The sequence below is a fragment of the Oncorhynchus mykiss genome, chromosome 13 (genome assembly GCF_013265735.2).
Source record: "Oncorhynchus mykiss isolate Arlee chromosome 13, USDA_OmykA_1.1, whole genome shotgun sequence".
NCBI lineage: Eukaryota > Metazoa > Chordata > Actinopteri > Salmoniformes > Salmonidae > Oncorhynchus > Oncorhynchus mykiss.
The window spans coordinates 63,451,067-63,471,225 of record NC_048577.1 but is presented as its reverse complement, the minus strand read 5'-3'; the positions used below and the strand labels follow the sequence as shown (position 1 = coordinate 63,471,225).

Below are 20,159 nucleotides of genomic sequence, written 5' to 3'. Positions count from 1 at the left end.
ACCGCTACTCCATTTGTCTGGCGTTTACGCTGGTCCGGACCGCTACTCCATTTGTCTGGCGTTTACGCTGGTCCGGACCGCTACTCCATTTGTCTGGCGTTTACGCTGGTCCGGACCGCTACTCCATTTGTCTGGCGTTTACGCTGGTCCGGACCGCTACTCCATTTGTCTGGCGTTTACGCTGGTCCAGACCGCTACTCCATTTCATCTTTCATCTGTCACTGAAAACTATGTCATGAATGGTTTAAGGTTTAAATGAAGGATGTGCCGAGTACAAAACGAATATCGGACAAAACGAATATCATAACGGATATGGAAACTTCCAAATGCAATAATGATACAAGTCTTTTTTGTAGTTACCTGTGATCAGAACATGTTCAGCTGCCAGCACGCATCTGTGTCACAAATAGTGTGAAGCGTTGTAAATAGCCTAACTAAATCGCCTGTAAAGAAACGGGCGGGGTATAGGATAAGGCTGCTGTCACGATTAGAACAAGCGCATCTCTCCCTCTCTCACTTCCTGACTGTCATTCCCCGGCACCAGTCACACATGTGCCGGGTTCACGTGCTTATCGATACTTCCTAACTTGTTGTAGTTGTACACGGGAGGTTGGTGGCACCTTAATTGGTGAGGACATGCTCATGGTAATGGCTGGAGCGGAATGAGCGGAATGGTATCAAATACATTCAACACATTGTTTCCATTCCATTAGCTCTGTTCCCGGTCATTATTATGAGTCCTCCGGTCAGCTGCCTCCTGTGTTATACACCTACCTAGAGAAGAACCTTTTAACCACTTTCAGGAACAAGTGTTCTGTCAACAATGTCACTAAATAATGTAGGAACTCTAAACAAGGCACAGCAACCCTGGCTATTGGCGCCGTACAGACAACATCAGCTGCTATAGAACCACACAGGGTCACAGATACATTATCAGTGTTTCCGGCCCAGAATGGAGCCAAACTTTAACCATAACATTCAACACTGGCAGACATTTGATACTGGCAGTTTAACAAGTCATCAACAGATATGAGTTTAATATTATTCATCTTAAATTCCTCACTAAATCCTGTGCATTTTTAGCTGTCGGGATCGTTTCTTAGCTTTGATCAATGTGTGAATGAGTGAAGGAACATACAGATGCGTTGTGAGTTGTGTGAATGAGTGACGGCGCAGTAATTTGTGAATGAGGTTATGTTTCTTTACCTGCATTTAAAGCACACGTCTGGGTTTTCTGATCTCGAGTAAATCCGATTACAACAATCAACTGTGATAAAATGAATACGGTTACAAATAGTTTTTACAAAAATGTCTTCGTTTTTTATCTCTTATTTAATAGTGTTATATTTAGGTAATAAGGCCTGAGGGGACGTGGTATACTGTATGGCCAATATATCACGGCTAAGGGCTGTTCTTAAGCACGTCACAACGCAGAGTGCCCTTACCCGTGGTATATTGGACATATACCACAAACCCCAGAGAGACCTTTTTGCTATTATAAAACTGGTTACCAACTAAATTAGTGCAGTAAAAATGTATGTTTTGTCATACACGTGGTATACGGTCTGATATACCATGGCTGTCAGCCAAATCAGTATTCAGGGCTCGAACCACTTATTTTATAATAACTTATATATTTTTTTTCCCTCTCTCTTACTTTGTCTAGTATCCAAATCTGATATTACTGTCATCAAACTGAAAGCCTCTGAGGAAAAGAAGAATACAGCCCTCCAAAAGGTGGTGAAATTTCTCGACAAAATGGCTGCACAAGATCAGAAAAAAGCAAGACGCCATCGCCTTGCCAACAAAGTGGACTTGATCTGTTTCTGTATCTATCTCACTGTCCTCATTGTTTACGCAGTCGTCATTTTATATTTCTCCTTTGGTTCTTCATGCGAGATCAACCATTTAGAATTCTGTGAATACTAAATTGTTAATTTGCTTTTAACAAAAATATTAAAAGAAATGGTGGTCATATGATAGAGAAAGCATTCCTATACCGTTCCTATTATGGTGTCTGTGAGAGCACAGGCAGCGCCATTGAGGCAATCTCCATTTTGAAGTAGTCAATTTTCTTCTTCTACTATTTCTATGAGTTGGTAAACAAACTGAAAGGGTGCATCCTGCCACATGTAGTGAACAGGTATAAAGTTAAGGTTGATGATTTACTGCCACATGTAGTGAACAGGTATAAAGTTAAGGTTGATGATTTACTGCCACATGTAGTGAACAGGTATAAAGTTAAGGTTGATGATTTACTGCCACATGTAGTGAACAGGTATAAAGTTAAGGTTGATGATTTACTGCCACATGTAGTGAACAGGTATAAAGTTAAGGTTGATGATTTACTGCCACATGTAGTGAACAGGTATAAAGTTAAGGTTGATGATTTACTGCCACATGTAGTGAACAGGTATAAAGTTAAGGTTGATGATTTACTGCCACATGTAGTTATGGAATGTTTGCTCACAATAATTAATTGGCTGATCCCTACTGATGACCCAAATGGAATCATGTGATCCTTCCTTAGTCCTTCCTTCAAAATGGTTCAAGTCCCATGCTGCTGCCAATGCTAATACAGGCGTTTGGCCACAAGAGGTCTCTATCACTCTTTATGGTTTGGTCATCACAAATTTGGCAAGAACTAGCAAAAAGCTACCGTTTGAGCTTCTGTGTGGGAAAAAAAATGTATTTGTGTATTCTTCACTAGAGCTTTAAATTGCAACATGTTTAAAAATAGATAGTCATATGTGGAATAATGCATTTAGCAATTAGAATTCTAATGAATACATGTAATGGGGACTGTAGTGCTATAATCCCCCAGAATAGAGGCCTAGAACTCTAATGAATACATGTAATGGGGACTGAAGCTGTAGTATTAGTAGTGTGGAAACAAATCAACAGTGTGTTATTTACTATAGAGGCAGTGTGAAGGCCTTATATTATCTCCTAACTAAGCAGGTTCTCAACCTCAGGCTGAGATATCAAATAGTCTCTCGATCATCTCCTCCACCTGCGCTGGGCTGTATTTGTGGTATCTCTCAGGGTGTTTGGAGAAATCATGGTCACATCTGTGTAAAGTACAGGTAAAGGACCATAATAAATTAATATCACTGTACCAGCGTTCTGTATGAAATTCTTACTGCACATCAATATTGAACAGTGGTGAATTAAAAATATACTTGACATACAGTGCCTTGCAAAAGTATTCATCCCCCTAGGCGTTTTTCCTATTTTGTTGCATTACAACCTGCAATTTAAATGGATTTTCATTTGGATTCCATGTAATGGACGTACACAAAATAGTCCAAATTGGTGAAGTGAAATGAATAAATCAAATGTAAAAAATATAGAACGGAAATGGCTATGAAGCCCCTAAATAAGATCTGGTGCAACCAATTACCTTCAGAAGTGACATAATTAGTCAAATAAAGTCCACCTGTGTGCAATCTAAGTGTCACATGATCTCAGTATATTTACACACCTGTTCTGAAGGGCCCAGATTCTGCAACACCACTAAGCAAGGGGCACCACCAAGCAAGCGGCACCATGAAGATCAAGGATCTTTCCAAACAGGTCAGGGACAAAGTTCTGGAGAAGTACATATCAGAGTTGGGTTATAAAAAAATATCAGAAATTTTGAACATCCCATTAAAAAAATGGAAAGAATATGGCACCACAACAAACCTGCCAAGAGAGGGCCGCCCACCAAAACCCACAGACCAGGCAAGGAGGGCATTAATCAGAGAGGCAACAAAGAGACCAAAGATAACCCCAAAGGACCACTTTAAGCCGTACACTCCATACAGCTGGGCTTTACGGAAGACTGGCCAGAAAAAAGCCATTGCTTCAAGAAAAAATAAGAAAACACTTTTGGTGTTCACCAAAAGGCATGTGGGGGACTCCCCAAACATATGGAAAAAGGTACTCTGATCAGATGAGACTAAAATTGAGCTTTTTGGCCATCAAGAAAAACGCTATGTCTGGTGCAAATCCAACACCTCTCATCACCCTGAGAATACCATCCCCACAGTGAAGCATGGTGGTGGCAGCATCATGCTGTGGGGATGTTTATCATCGGCAGGGACTGGGAAACTGGTCAGAATTGAAGGAATGATTGATGGCGCTAAATACAGGGAAATTCTTGAGGGAAACCTGTTTCAGTCTTCCAGAGATTTGAGACTGGGACGGAGGTTCACCTTCCAGCAGGACAATGACCCTAAGCATACTGCTAAAGCAACACTCAAGTGGTTTAAGGGGAAACATTTAAATGTCTTGGAATGGCCTAGTCAAAGCCCAGACCTCAATCCCAATTGAGAATCTGTGGAATGACTTAAAGATTGCTGAACACCAGCGGAAGCCATCCAACTTGAAGGAGCTGGATTAGTTTTGCTTTGAAGAATGGGTAAAAATCCCAGTGGCTAGATGTGCTAAACTGATAGCAACATACCCCAAGAGACTTGCAGCTGTAATTGCTGCAAATGGTGGCTCTTCAAAGTATTGACTTTGGGGGAGGGGTGAATAGTTATGCACACTCAAGTTCTGTTTTTTGTTGTTGTCTTATTTCTTGTTTGTTTCACCCAAAAATATTTTGCATTTTGAAATTGGTAGGCATGTTGTCAAATGATACAAACCCCCCCAAAAATCAATTTTAATTCCAGGTTGTAAGGCAACAAATTCAGAAAAATGCTACTGTAGATATCAAAACATACATGGTACACCTCAGAGTTTCAGCTACAGTATTTGAAACATATCATTTATCCAACCACTATAGAAGTATTTTTACAAATTCAATTTTAAATGCAATGGGCAAATTATAAATCAATATCATGTTTGCAATTCCTTTTCGGTCAATGGGGTGTACATTTTGTTATTTTGATTTCCGAGTCAAAACGGAGTGAAAAAAATGAAAACGAGAGCCTTATACCCATCGAGTCACTTCCCGTGGAAGGATCAACTGGTTTCAGGGAGACGAGGACCGAACCTACAGGCACAAACAGAAGACTTACACATAAAAGTCTTGGACGATGTAGGAGTGCGGTGTCAAAGCCTGACAAATCGTGTCAATACAATATATAAAAAGCCAAACGGATCCTCGATCTGCCCCAAAATGTTTTTTTGAAGCTCATTAAAGAAGGACGTGTGGTCAATGGTGAGAGCTTATGGTGAGGCAGGAAAAGCCTGTCCCTGGTGCGTGTGTTTGCATGTGTGTTCATTTCTGGACTGATGTAATGGATATAAATTCCATTAAAGAAATGCACTAGAAGGTGAATATAATTGCTTCAAACCACTCATTGCATTATATTATAGCACTGCAGTGGTAGTTTTAGTGCTGGCACCTATTGTAGACATACTGCCTAGTAGCCAACGCAACTTGTAGAATGTGCAACTCAATGCATTCAATCCTGACTTTTTGTTTTCACAGCATCTCCACAAACAACAGACAAGGAGCCAGAGATCATCAGACACCAGTGGATAACTGAAGTACCAAAAAAGCCAGTAGATGGCATACTGACAGAGACTTTTTAAAAGTATAAAGTACAAGTCATATTATATACTGAAGTGGTGCAGCGGTCTAAGGCACTGCATCTCAGTGCAAGAGGCGTCACTACAGTTCCTGGTTGGAATCCAAGCTGTATTACATCCGGCCGTGATTGGGAGTCCCATAGGACGGCAGGGGTAGGTCGTCATTGTAAATAAGAATGTGTTCCTAACTGACTTGCCCAGTTAAATAAAACTATTTAAATAAACATTAAGGGCAGACGTGCGTTCTGTTTGCTATGTTGCAGAACGGTTTGTACCGAACAACACGTTTTCCAAAAATGCCGTTGTACGTTCTTGAACAGACTTTTTAGGTATGTTTGCTCCCGTTTGGTGGGTGCGGCGAAGTGTGAATTGAAGCAATGAGTGACATGTTTAAAGGGCAGTGGCCATGCTGACAGAGTTCCCCAACCCAACCCCTCCCATTCATTTTTTTACTGATCGTGCAGCACAGCACCGTTTCCATTCAATTGAACGTTCCAGAACGTAAACACGTACTGACCGCAGCCCTGGTTTCCCTGACACAGATTAAGCCTAGTCCTAGACAACAACAAAAAAAGCACTTTCAATAAATCATCTCCACTGAGCTTGATTTTTACTCTAGGACTAGCCTCAATCTGTGTCCATTAGCAGCAACAGAAATATTACACTAAGTAGGTGTAGGTAGGTACAGAGCCATAGTGGGCAAACTATTCTCCAACTTGCCACTAAAATTACCATGACATTTTCATTCATTATTTAGTTTTATTGTGGCCATGGAACCTTTGGGTCAGCATAGCACCCACCAAAATTGTAATGTCAAACACCCTACGAGAGTTTTTAAACCCAGTCTCTACGTTCAGCGGTGTACACTTTTGACATTAGGATATTCTGTGGGAGCAGCAAGAACCTTTTAGCACTGAGGTTGCTAATAGGTCAAAGAATATGGCTCCGTTTCACAACCAGGGGCAAATGAGCAAGAATTACTACATTGAAATTAGGACTGTGTTTTACTTTCTTTTTTTGTTTTACTCTTGACCGAAAAACAACTGGAAAATGGGCTTTCTGTTCACGTTACATTTTCAAACAGCTCCATACAAGTGTGATCTATTACCTTTCAGTAGAGGTGGTAGTACATTACTGTCATCTAGTGGGTGAAAAATTGTACAACATGGGTATTCTGTACATACACTACAATTCTGCCATTTTTTAGACTTGACCCAGGATTAGGACCATGCCTTTGAGCAGTTCTTTTCTAGGCGGTAACACCAATAACATAAAACTCAGTAAAAAAAATAAAAATAATGAATTGTCTCTTTCCTAAATTAGCCTTGGATGGAGATAGGGATTTGGACATGTGGTTTTATTTAATTCTCCTTACTGACCAATGATTATGCCAGCGATTCTGATACAACCATTAATTCATACATTGTGCCCCTGGCCTGAGAGGATGGAAGTTCAATATGTAGCTAATGTATGTAGGCCAATGTTTACTAGCGGCACATCGTTGCCCATGAAAGGAAGTTCGGTTGCGAGCAAGTATTTTAGCCAGGTAGCCTAGGAGAACTGAAACTAAAAGTGTGTACTGTATGACAGAGTAATGAAAGACAGGAGGATGGCATTGGCGTTTCTCTACAAGTAGGGTGAGTCAACATGTTTTTTCAACTTTGCATGCACACGCACACACAGTCTTGAACAACTAACCTTGTGGGGACACACAATTCAGTCTCATTCAAAATTCAATTTTCCCTAACCCGTACTCTAACCTTAACCTGAAAACCTACCCTTAGCCCTAAACCTCCTAACCCTAGCTCCCAACCCTAATTCTAACCCTAACACTAATTCTAATCTTTACCCTAAACCCCCTAGAAACAGCAGTTGAACTTGTGGAGACAACAAAATGTCCCCAGTTGGTCAAATTTTGGTTGGTTTACTATTCTTGTATAGTTAAACACGTCCACACACAAACAAATCAGTACTGAACAGCCACATCATTTTATCCATGCCTCGCTACTGGTAGTTGATTTTGGTAGTTACCTGTATGTAATTAAGCTATAGAATAAGTAGTACATGATTGTAACAATAAAATAAAACTGTGTGTATCTGAAGAAGTCTTCTTTTAAAAGTGGCACGTTTGGATGTCTGCCTGTTTATATAAGCCTCAGTTATTGGTAGGACCAGACCGACATAACTCAGGAATAATATGTGTCTGTTGCTAGTAATGTAATAGATAAAAAGAAAATGCTTCAGCCACTAACATCAGCATTGGTCAGGGTGAAAGCCTGTCAACGATTACATAAACACTCTCCTGACTTCTGTTGAGAACTACATCCATGTAACATATCTGCATGCATTTCTCAACAAATAGTCTTTTTCTAAAGGATTGTGCTTATTATAAATTCCTCCTGAGGTGTGTATGGATAAATACATAATGGGCCGGTTTCCCAGACACAGAAGAAGCTATTACTGTGGAGAACATGTGTCTGGGAAACTGGGAGTCATTCTGCCATGTTTACAGACTAGAGATGGCATGGTATATCCTCTTCTCTATGGCTCTCAAACACACAGTAATGGAACATTTCTGCTGAAACGCAGAACACCATATCATCCATGACCCATCTCCTGTGGTCATGGTAGAGGTGCAGTGTACATGTGGACCCCCAAAGTACATCTGGTTATTCTCAACAGTCTGGAAATGATTCAGTTGTTCCTGATGCTTTCATCAGAGGAAGGAAACACCAATTTTGAACATCTTTGAACATCTTGGCCATGTTCTGTTATAATCTCCACCTGGCACAGCCAGAAGAGGACTGGCCATGTTCTGTTATAATCTCCACCTGGGACAGCCAGAAGAGGACTGGCCATGTTCTGTTATAATCTCCACCTGGGACAGCCAGAAGAGGACTGGCCATGTTCTGTTATAATCTCCACCTGGGACAGCCAGAAGAGGACTGGCCATGTTCTGTTATAATCTCCACCTGGCACAGCCAGAAGAGGACTGGCCATGTTCTGTTATAATCTCCACCTGGCACAGCCAGAAGAGGACTGGCCATGTTCTGTTATAATCTCCACCCGGCACAGCCAGAAGAGGACTGGCCACCCCTCATAGCCTGATTCCTCTCTAGGTTTCTTCCTAAGTTCTGGCCTTTCTAGGGAGTTTTTCCTAGCCATCGTGCTTCTACACCTGCATTGCTTGCTGTTTGGGGTTTTAGGCTGGGTTTCTGTACAGCACGTTGAGATATCAGCTAGATGTAAGAAGGTCTATATCAATAAATTTGATTTAATTTTGATTTGAACCCTTCTGATGCTATACATAAACACTATTACATCAGAATTACTCTTTAATTTAAACTGTGGGTAGTTTCATATGTCCAGACAATTAGTCCACAACCAGCTGTCAAAACAAGCTGCTTCATGAGCCACTAGTGAGGAGATAGCAACCTTTCTCCATTACCCAGAGAGGAGACGGCACCACTGAAACCACAATGCTGTCTGGTGCCCATGCATGATGACATTTCAAATAAACCAACTCAATCCCTTTTGTATTATTGTCTGTATGAAGTCTGTATGCTCAACAATATGATAACAGCCTACGGTCCTATTGAGGTCCAGTGAAACATATAGCCAACTATAGGGTTTGGAGGCAGGTGGAGGTGCAGTATATCCACTTCTGCCTAGTCACAGTAATTACCTGTCTGTTGTGGGTTGTTGTTTACACAAGATGGTGAAATGAATCCTGGGAGGTTAATTTAAAAACTCATTATTTGGGGATTATAGCCAAGCACATCCTGTACAATATCGAGGATAATATTCTAATGTAGACAGTTTGTGGGGGTGTGTATGTTCTCATGGAAGACTGCCGTGACCAAATGTTCCAGAGCAGCCTTTATAAAGGGTCATCCCAGGTGAGGCTTTGGCTTGAGAGGAAAGGAGAAGGCAAGTGGTCATCACTAAGCATCTAAAAAGGTAGGTTTTCAGTCCTGCTTCTAACAGTTTCATTGGAGGAAACTCGTTATTTCTACTAAGACTGTGCACCAATGTCTAACTGACTATGTACTTTGTGACAGGAGGACGTGCAGGGATGAGACCCATGGACCACAGCATGCTGAAATGTTGTCTCTTCTCTCTACTCTTGCTAACAGGTAAGACCTTGGGCTCCATTTTACGCTTCTTAAAACAGGCACAGATTACACTAGAAGAATATCGTCTTTCTCGTTCCTATTAGCAGATTTTAAGTAAACATTGCGAAACAAGCATTTAAAATGGTTAGCGCAAGCTGAAATATTCAAAACATGTTTAAAATTGCCTCGTCCCAGATTATCTTACTAAAGTCATGAAAAACAATTAGAATAAAAATATTCAAATACATTTTTTAAGTGTATTGAAGCTCTATAACATGTTGCACTAAAAGCTGGCAATGTAGTATGTTGTTTGATCTAAACATGGTACTCTTATCTCTAGTCCATTATCACTCCAATATAACTGATTTAGAGTACCAGGTTTAGATCACTTTTCAGACTTATTGAGTCACTACTATGAAGCCATCAGAAATACTCTAAATGGGGAGATGGGAAACTCCATTTGATTCGTATTAACGTGTACACGCGTTGTCAATTTGCCGCACAGTGCATTATGGGTAAATATGGGACAAGGAGCGCACTCCTTCAATGAGCGAATGGGAGTCAATTGAGCGCTAGCTCAAAAACCCAACATTAGCATGAATTACACGGGAAAAGCACAACATTAGAAATATATTCTGAGATATGTATCTTGTTTACCTAGTTATTTTATTTGTGACATTACTTACTTAAGAAAATAAACATGTTATGCGTCTGGAAACTAACTTTCTACAAGGGATTTCGGCGCGATTAGTTTAACAACCGCGTGAGACAACATATGACAACGTGAACGCGATTGTCAATGAGCGGAGCGTTATACGTTATCCATTAATTGACCAATGAGATTCCTATCTCCCCATTTCTTAAAGTATTTCTGCTACCATGAAGCAAGTCAACAATCTTATCCGATTGAATTTAGATTAAGTGTTTTATTTATGGTACTGTGGTTGTTAAAATATTGGAAGGCATCATTGGTTCCTAGAACATCGCTATATAAATCCAATGTATTATTCTGAAATGATATACCTGTCTCTGGTTCCACAGTGTCTGCAGCAGACCCTCCATCCAATGCAGCCATTTTAGCTAGTGAAATGACTCCAGGCAATGCATCCAATACAGCCAATGCAGGCCAACCACCCAATACATCCAACACAGCCAGTACAAACCAACCACCCAACACAGCCAGTACAAACCAACCATCCAACACAGCCACTTCACCCAGGGCAACGACACCCTCCTGTACAACACGTCGATGTCTGGCCAGCATGCTGATTGCGAAAGAAGCTCTGAGTCAGCCACAGTCTCCATCATGCATCTCAAATATCAGTGTGCCGTTAATAGTGTATGAAACTCTGTCTGTCGTAAGTCACTTTCTGTTCCTTTTAATTGAGTTGTGTACAATGTGATGAGTTTCAGAGATAACCTATTGACATATATATAATTATGTGATGATTAATTATACCACAGCGTTGTTGAATACTCATTTCTAATTGGCTGAAAGGGCATTCTAAAATGGATATTAAAACCAGCTAACGGGAGAGTTGAAAAATATATTGTGCCAGTTGGAAAATAAATTGGGACACCTTGCAATCATGATGCATTATGCAGACCGTACTTGCTACAAAGTTACAAAAAGCTAAACCAACAACCACACAAATCGAAATTGGATACATTGTAAACGCAGGTACAACGGGGAAAAACTTCGCTAGATATCATTGATTTGTTTTTGCATCTGATGACCTTACAATTTTGCAGTCATGACGGCGGCACTATGCTGTCAAATCTTCCCACGTTTCTAGTTTGACCAGCTGTTTTCAACTGGTATTTTTGATTTAGGTTCCCAGACTTGCTAGCAACAAACTATTTAGCCAGTTTATAGCCTAGTGTGTGATATGCAATGCAATCTTCTCGTAATGAGATGAGCTCACTTATGGATGTATCCAAATGAATGTCAATAGAGAGAGTCTTAAACAAACAAATCTACTTTGCTGTTATTCTGACTGCAGAGATCGTGATTTTCGATCGAGATCGAAAATGGACAAATTCACTCACTCATCAAGAGAACACATCCCTACTGCCTCTGATCTGGCAGACTCACTAAACACAAATGCTTCGTTTGTAAATGATGTCTTAGTGTTGGAGTGTATCCCTGGCTGTCCATCCATTTTAAAAACAAGACAATGGTGCCAAGACAATCTGCTTTGCTTAATAAGGAATCTATTTATACTTTCTCTTTTGATACTTAAGTATATTTTTAGCAATTACATTTACTTTTGATACTTAAATATATTTAAAACCAAATACTTTAACTTTTACTTGAGTAAAAGTATAGTATAAAAGTAAAGAATACCTTATTAGAAAGTTACTCAAGTATGACTATTGAGTACTTTTTCCACCACTGCAAAAACGTTGGCAGCGAGCTAACAAATAGAACGCGACCATAAATATCTAACTAATCGAACGAACGACGGTCTCTAGCAACAAAAATATGTGAATGTATGAATTATCTTTATGAAAATATTAAAACATTTTTATGCCTAGCAGTAAATGTGTGCTTTAGTATTTTCTTTGGCAACTGTGATATAAGTGGGATAAACTCCTCAGTTCTGTACATTACAATGGAAAAATAAACTGCAAACGGACTTGACACCGCCGCGTCGTCCATTATTTCCAAGGTAATCATCATCTTCTCAGATATAATGGCGGTCTGCAAACCAACGTTACAGGTGCATGCCGTGTAAGGTCAATGTGTGAGGTCAATCACGGTTTACAACATTTCTAAATCATCCTACCTAAATGTAGTACTTCTGTGGAAAAAACAGAGCCCTACTAACTTCTAATAGACCCTCTCCCATCCCCAAAATCCCCCCCCAACGATCCTACACTTCCATCTGTCCCTCTCTTCAACATACTTACAATATAACACATGCTCCACCGTTTCTTTCCAAGGGAATGTACAGAACGTTGGTATTTATCCCTTATTATCTTCTAAATAGGACACAAAAGATCTCCGCTTCGAGAGTCATCTGCAAGTCATGTTGGTAAGTACACATAAAAAATAATCCAGAAACATTCAAGTAAATGGGACATTTTTGTAAAACCACTCATTATGATTATACACTACAGTCTTGGGAAGACCCTGATTTATCATGGGACACATCAGTCTATCATCATGATATGGTGGTCCTGCCTGTCAGCAAAATCTGGACTCCTGAACTCCATGTGACTAATGGGTGAGTCCACTTACAACAGAATACAATAACCTACCAGTAAGTTATATTTAACTTATTCTTGATTCCTTTTATAACATGATCTTCTAAATAGTGAGTAAAACATCTACAGAAATCAGAGATACAGTATTTATTTTTGGAGTGGCCAAATGTTTAGGTGTGACAGTTTAGTAGATCAATCCTCAGTCTGTTCTTAACCGCTCATGTCTAAAGAGTGCAAACAACGATGAAGCACGGCAACAAGGATTTGCTGGTGCACAGCAACGGGACTATAGAGCACATGGTCATCATGAACACTGTGGTGGGCTGTGAGGTCAATCTGTACAACTACCCCTTCGCTTCAGATTTCTGCCCCATCGCCATCAATGTATGGGCACTTAAAGGTAAGTGCCTCATTTCAATCCTCATTCTGTCTGCTAAACAGCTATTGCGCACTATTACTTACCAAAGATCTTATTAAAAACAAGATGTTACCAAAAACAACTAAAACATATTTTTTAAAATCTGTATAGCCTACTGCAATTCCGTTTGTGAAGCAATTCAGTTTTTGTAATCTTTGGAGTTTTATATGCTCCCGGACTGTCCTCCCTACCAATGATGTACAGTGCCTTCAGAAAGTATTCATACCCCTTGACTTATTCCACATTTTGTTGTTATGGCCTGAATTCAAAATTATTAAATATATTGTTTCTCTCTCACCCATCTACACACAATACCCCATCATGAGAAAGTCTTTAGAAATGTTTGCATATTTATACATTACAAAAAAAACACAGAACTCGAATTTACATAATTATTCACACCCCTTTCCTATGACACTACAAATTGAGCTCAGGTGCATCCAACTTCCTTTGATCATCCTTGATATGTCACTATCCACCTGTCTATGTAAGGTCCCATAGTCGACAGTGCATGTCAGAGCAGAAATTATACCATAAGGTCCTAGGAACTGTCCGTAGATCTCCGGGAATTGTGATGAGGCATATCTGGGGAAGGGTATAAAATAATTTCTAGAGTGTTGAAAGTTTCCAAGAGCACAGTGGTCAACATCATTGGGAAATAAATTAAAACATGGAACTACCCAGACTCTGCCTAGAGCTGGCTGTCAAATCAAACTGAGAAACCGGGCAAGAAGGATCTTGGTCAGGGAGGTAACCAAGAACTCAATGACCACTCTGATAGAACTATAGAGTTTCTTGGCTGAGATGGGAGAACCTGCCAGAAGGACAACAGTCTCTACAGCACTTCACCAATCTGGGGTTTATAGGAGAGTGGCCAGACGGAAGCCACTCCTGAGAAAAAGGCGCATGACAGCACGTCTGGAGTTTGCAAAAAGGTATTTGAAAGACTCGAGCATAAGGCAAAAATATTCTGTGCTCTGATGAGACAAAAATGGAACTCTTTGGCCTGAATGCAAACCACTATGTCTGGAGAGAACCAGGCACAGCTCATCACTCTCTAACGCCATCCCTACCCTGTTGAGCAGCAGAGATTGAGAGACTGGTAAGGATAGAGAGAACATTGAATGGAGCCAAATACATCCTTGATGAGCACCTGCTTCAGAGTGCAAACGACGTTAGACTGGGGGTGAATACTTGCAGCCAAAGCAACGATGGAATGGCTTCAGAACAAGAATGTGAAAGTCCCTGAGTGGCCCAGTCAAAGCCCAGACTTGAATCTCATTGAAAAAAACTTAAATTGCTGTTCATCGCCACTCCCCATCTAACTTGAAAATCTGCAGGGAAAAATGGGAGAAAATCCCCAAAAATCAGATGTGTAACACATTTATTTTTAGAATAAATCAAGGGGTATATAAACCCTGGATTGCTGATGCTATGTATTAGCCATTGAGAGGCATTGAAGCAATACCCCAGTAGGAGCAGTGCTCCATAGGAATGAATGTAATTATACAGTATTTCAATTAAATGTTTCAAGGACAAAATGACATGCATTTAAGTATTGTTCTGTTATTGTGGTGACAGTAACATTTGTAATTCCAAAAAAGTATACTTTGAAACTCCCCTAAAGTCTATGCCCACGACCCTGTGGACATCGAATTAGCATAATAATCCCCATAAAAATCTGTCAATTTAAGATATCTGTTTTTCTCATGAAATGTGTTTCAATCCACTGCACCTGCCAATATCGCCCTTCCGCATCTGCGATGAAAGGTGCCAGAGCTAGGGCGGTGTTTATCAGACCATGAGACATCCCGAAAATCGGTCTTCTCACAAATGTCTGTAGAGTCCATACGGTTTGGCCTACAAACTATTAAGATGAGACTCTCAGGAACATGACGGTTCTCTCCGTTTTTGCTCTATGACCCCCACAACAGTCACAGGACTGGTCTGAAGTCAGTACTGCCGATATGCCAACTTCTGTCTGTAGCATCCCAACAGTTTGGGCTACACACTATGACCCTTCTATGGAAAGGTGAGTCTCTCACGAGCCTAGTTTAAGTTTAAAGAAAAAATGTATGCAAGAATATATGGAGATAGTTTAGTGCCTAAAATATGGGGTTAAATACTGTGTATCCATGTATGAAGCTGTTATTCAAGGTGTTTCTATGGAGTCTGTAAAATAATAAATGTAGCAAAAACAAATGTAGACATTAATAAATTCTTCCAAAAAAATACAATGATGGGGGGGGGGGGGGGGGTGCCAAGATGTAGGCACGGTGGTTCAACACAGCGCCCCCCATCAGTCATCTACTGTACAGTGTGTGTATATATATATACATCATTGTCCCTTCCAGGTTTGTGGTGACAGAGGTGTGTTTGGGCCGGTGTAGCATGCTGCAGACCCAATTGGCCTTTTGGGCTGGACAGTGAATATTAGGGGTGTAATGGTTCAAACATTTTGATTTGGTTCAGTCCTCGATTTTTTTGCTCAATTTTCAGGAGGGGAAAAAATGACCATTATACCATCCTGTGTAAATGATAACGATGGGCAATCTTTAATGTAGGCTTAAGCTATCTCCCACATTAAATAAGGTAAATGAATAAGTTAAACCTCTTGATATTCCCCATCCCGCATGCGGGAGTGTAATCATCGCCTGACAATAAGTAGCATAACGCAACGGACATAAATATCCCTAGAAAATATTCATGAAAATCACAAATGAAATATATTGAGACAGAGCTTAGCCTTTTGTTAATCACCCTGTCCTCTCAGATTTTCAAAATATGCTTTACAGCCAAAGCTAGACAAGCATTTGTGTAAGTTTATCGATAGCCTAGCATAGCATTTTGTCCAGCTAGCAGCAGGCAACCTTGTCACAAATCAGAAAAGCAATCAAATTAAATCGTTTACCTTTGATGAACTTCAGATGTTTTCACTCACGAGACTCCCAGGTAAATAGCTGAAGTTCATTTTTTCCCAAAATATTATTTTTGTAGGCGAAATGGCTCCATTTGTTCTTCACGTTTGGCTGAGAAATCGACCGGAAATTGCAGTCACGAAAACGGCAAAGAATATTCCAAATTAGCTCCATAATATCGACAGAAACATGGCAAACGTTGTTTATAATCAATCCTCAAAGTGTTTTTCTAATATCTATTTGATAATATATTCGTCGGGACAATTCGTTTTTCAGTAGGACCGATTGGAGTAATGGCTACCTCTGTATTTTACGCGAGAATCTCTCTCGGAGCCACCATGTGACCACTTACGCAATGTGGCCGCCTACGGCTATTCTTCAACATAAATGCGTAAAACTACGTCACAATGCTGTAGACACCTTGTGGAATACGTAGAAAGCGTAAGCTGGTTCATAGCACACTCACAGTTCAATAGACTCATTGGAACGCAGCACTTTCAAAACCTGGGGCACTTCCGGATTGGATTTCTTTCAGGCTTACGCCTGCAACATCAGTTCTGTTATACTCACAGACAATATCTTTACCGTTTTGGAAACGTTAGATCGTTTTCTATCCAAAGCGGTCAATTATATGCATATTCTAGCATCTTGTCCTGACAAAATATCCTGTTTAAAACGGGAACGTTTTTTTTTCTCCAAAAATGAAAATACTGCCCCCTATTACCAACAGGTTTTAAGCACAAATAAGAATTATATAAACAACATAACAAATGCAAGCGTATGTGTTGTATAGTTCAAGTCAGAGTGAAATAGACAGATACTGGGGTGAATGGTTTTAGCAGTATTGCATGACGATAGACATGAGAACTGGGGGTGTTATAAAGAGCATATTTTATGTGTCGTATAGTTCAAGTCAGTAGAGTGAAATAGACAGATACTGGGGTGAATGGTTTTAACAGTATTGCATGACGATAGACATGAGAACTGGGGGTGTTATAAAGAGCTTCCGGAGGAAGACCAACACTATGTTCTGAGCGGTATGAAACACCATGAGAGGAGGCAGTGTTTTATTAGTGTGTATGCTGAAAGCAAGAACACTCTAGAAATCCATATTCTTATTTGATTTCTCCTTAAGCTTTAGCCTTATTGGGGAAGTTCATGATTTTACAACTTGATGTTAGATGGTTCCTCACCCTGAAAGTATTCTATGGGCCTGGAGAAACATTAACCCATGGTTCAGTTCTCTCTGAACAACAACTACTAACAAATCAAATGTATTTATATAGCCCTTCGTACATCAGCTGATATCTCAAAGTGCTGTACAGAAACCCAGCCTAAAACCCCAAACAGCAAGCAATGCAGGTGTAGAAGCACGGTGGCTAGGAAAAACTCCCTATAAAGGCCAAAACCTAGGAAGAAACCTAGAGAGGAACCAGGCTATGTGGGGTGGCCAGTCCTCTTCTGGCTGTGCCGGGTGGAGATTATAACAGAACATGGCCCAAGATGTTCAAATGTTCATAAATGACCAGCATGATCGAATAATAATAAGGCAGAACAGTTGAAACTGGAGCAGCAGCACGGCCAGGTGGACTGGGGACAGCAAGGAGTCATCATGTCATCACATTAGCCACCGCTAACAAAAAAAATCAACGTGAGTGATCGGGGCAATTGTCAACATTTCATGGCCAAATCAACCATATTTAGTTTGACGTTACTTAATGGTGATTTGGACACTTGTTTTTTATTGCATTTTGCAAATGATGTGGCACTTCTCTCTGAGACCCCACGCTAACAAACAAAGGATATGGCTGCCAGAATGAATCAAAGTGAGGTTGTTTCACCAAAGTGGCTCTGAGATATGTGTTACAGTAGGCTACCACCACTGAAGTATTATAGATTTTGTATTATTATTTCAAAAACAAAAAAATTACGTAAAAACAAAATGGGTCATTTTTCCATCCTCTTCTGAGAACCAAAATAAGAGTCATATCAAGAAATGAACCGAACAAAAAATGTAAATCTTTACACCCCTAAAACACCAGATTTTTAGGGGTGTGAAGCTACGTACGGTATGATCTTTGAATGACTGAATTAGTATCAAATATCTGCTTTTACAGGATGTGGCATGTTCCTGAACTTTGGGAAAGTGAGCACAACTAGTGCAAACCGCGGAGACTGGCTAACCGAGGAGGTGGAACTCAATGCTAAAGGAGGCAGAGATGATCGCAACTATCTATGGGTTAGTGAGTGCTCCTGGTGATTTCAGTAGTTTATGTGACATGTAGAGTAAAGTATCTTTATCTATGGGTTAGTGAGTGCTCCTGATGATTTCAGTAGTTTATGTGACATGTAGAGTAAAGTATCTTTATCTATGGGTTAGTGAGTGCTCCTGATGATTTCAGTAGTTTATGTGACATGTAGAGTAAAGTATCTTTATCTATGGGTTAGTGAGTGCTCCTGATGATTTCAGTAGTTTATGACATGTAGAGTAAAGTATCTATCTATGGGTTAGTGAGTGTTCCTGATGATTTCAGTAGTTTATGACATGTAGAGTAAAGTATCTCTATCTATGGGTTAGTGAGTGTTCCTGGTGATTTCAGTAGTTTATGTGACATGTAGAGTAAAGTATCTTTATCTATGGGTTAGTGAGTGTTCCTGGTGATTTCAGTAGTTTATGTGACATGTAGAGTAAAGTATCTTTATCTATGGGTTAGTGAGTGTTCCTGGTGATTTCAGTAGTTTATGTGACATGTAGAGTAAAGTATCTTTATCTATGGGTTAGTGAGTGTTCCTGGTGATTTCAGTAGTTTATGTGACATGTAGAGTAAAGTATCTTTATCTATGGGTTAGTGAGTGCTCCTGGTGATTTCAGTAGTTTATGTGACATGTAGAGTAAAGTATCTTTATCTATGGGTTAGTGAGTGCTCCTGGTGATTTCAGTAGTTTATGTGACATGTAGAGTAAAGTATCTTTATCTATGGGTTAGTGAGTGCTCCTGATGATTTCAGTAGTTTATGACATGTAGAGTAAAGTATCTATCTATGGGTTAGTGAGTGTTCCTGATGATTTCAGTAGTTTATGACATGTAGAGTAAAGTATCTTTATCTATGGGTTAGTGAGTGCTCCTGATGATTTCAGTAGTTTATGACATGTAGAGTAAAGTATCTATCTATGGGTTAGTGAGTGTTCCTGATGATTTCAGTAGTTTATGTGGGACATGTAGAGTAAAGTATCTTTATCTATGGGTTAGTGAGTGCTCCTGGTGATTTCAGTAGTTTGTGTGACATGTAAAGTATCTTTATCTATGGGTTAGTGAGTGTTCCTGGTGATTTCAGTAGTTTGTGACATGTAGAGTAAAGTATCTTTATCTATGGGTTAGTGAGTGTTCCTGGTGATTTCAGTAGTTTATGTGGGACATGTAGAGTAAAGTATCTTTATCTATGGGTTTAGTGAGTGTTCCTGGTGATTTCAGTTGTTTATGTGGGACATGTAAAGATACGTTACTCTTCCTGTTTTTAAGGGCAGAGCTTAAACAACATTTACACAGAAAAAAACAATACACCTAAATAAAGATGTATCTGATGTTTTTATACCTTTCATAAGTAGTATGAAATAAGTAGTACCTGCACATCCCAGGCTATGTATTGTGTAGATCTATACCTGCACATCCCAGGCTATGTATTGTGTAGATCCATACCTGCACATCCCAGGCTATGTATTGTGTAGATCCATACCTGCACATCCCAGGCTATGTATTGTGTAGATCCATACCTGCACATCCCAGGCTATGTATTGTGTAGATCCATACCTGCACATCCCAGGCTATGTATTGTGTAGATCCATACATGCACATCCCAGGCTATGTATTGTGTAGATCCATACATGCACATCCCAGGCTATGTATTGTGTAGATCCATACATGCACATCCCAGGCTATGTATTGTGTAGATCCATACCTGCACATCCCAGGCT

General features: G+C 40.0%; 1 protein-coding gene across 1 annotated transcript in view; it reads left to right on the top strand.

Moving 5' to 3' along the window:
* Positions 1-9,591: 9,591 nt before the first annotated feature.
* The window catches only part of LOC110487426 (5-hydroxytryptamine receptor 3A), a 13,140-nt gene continuing 2,572 nt past the window's right edge, over positions 9,592-20,159 (top strand). Inside the window, exons 1-6 of the mRNA XM_021559360.2 lie at positions 9,592-9,662; positions 10,683-10,999; positions 12,635-12,679; positions 12,765-12,871; positions 13,082-13,251; positions 18,305-18,426. Coding sequence (XP_021415035.2) covers positions 9,602-9,662; positions 10,683-10,999; positions 12,635-12,679; positions 12,765-12,871; positions 13,082-13,251; positions 18,305-18,426 — 822 coding nt within the window. The 5' untranslated portion in view covers positions 9,592-9,601. The remainder of the gene's footprint in view (positions 9,663-10,682; positions 11,000-12,634; positions 12,680-12,764; positions 12,872-13,081; positions 13,252-18,304; positions 18,427-20,159) is intronic.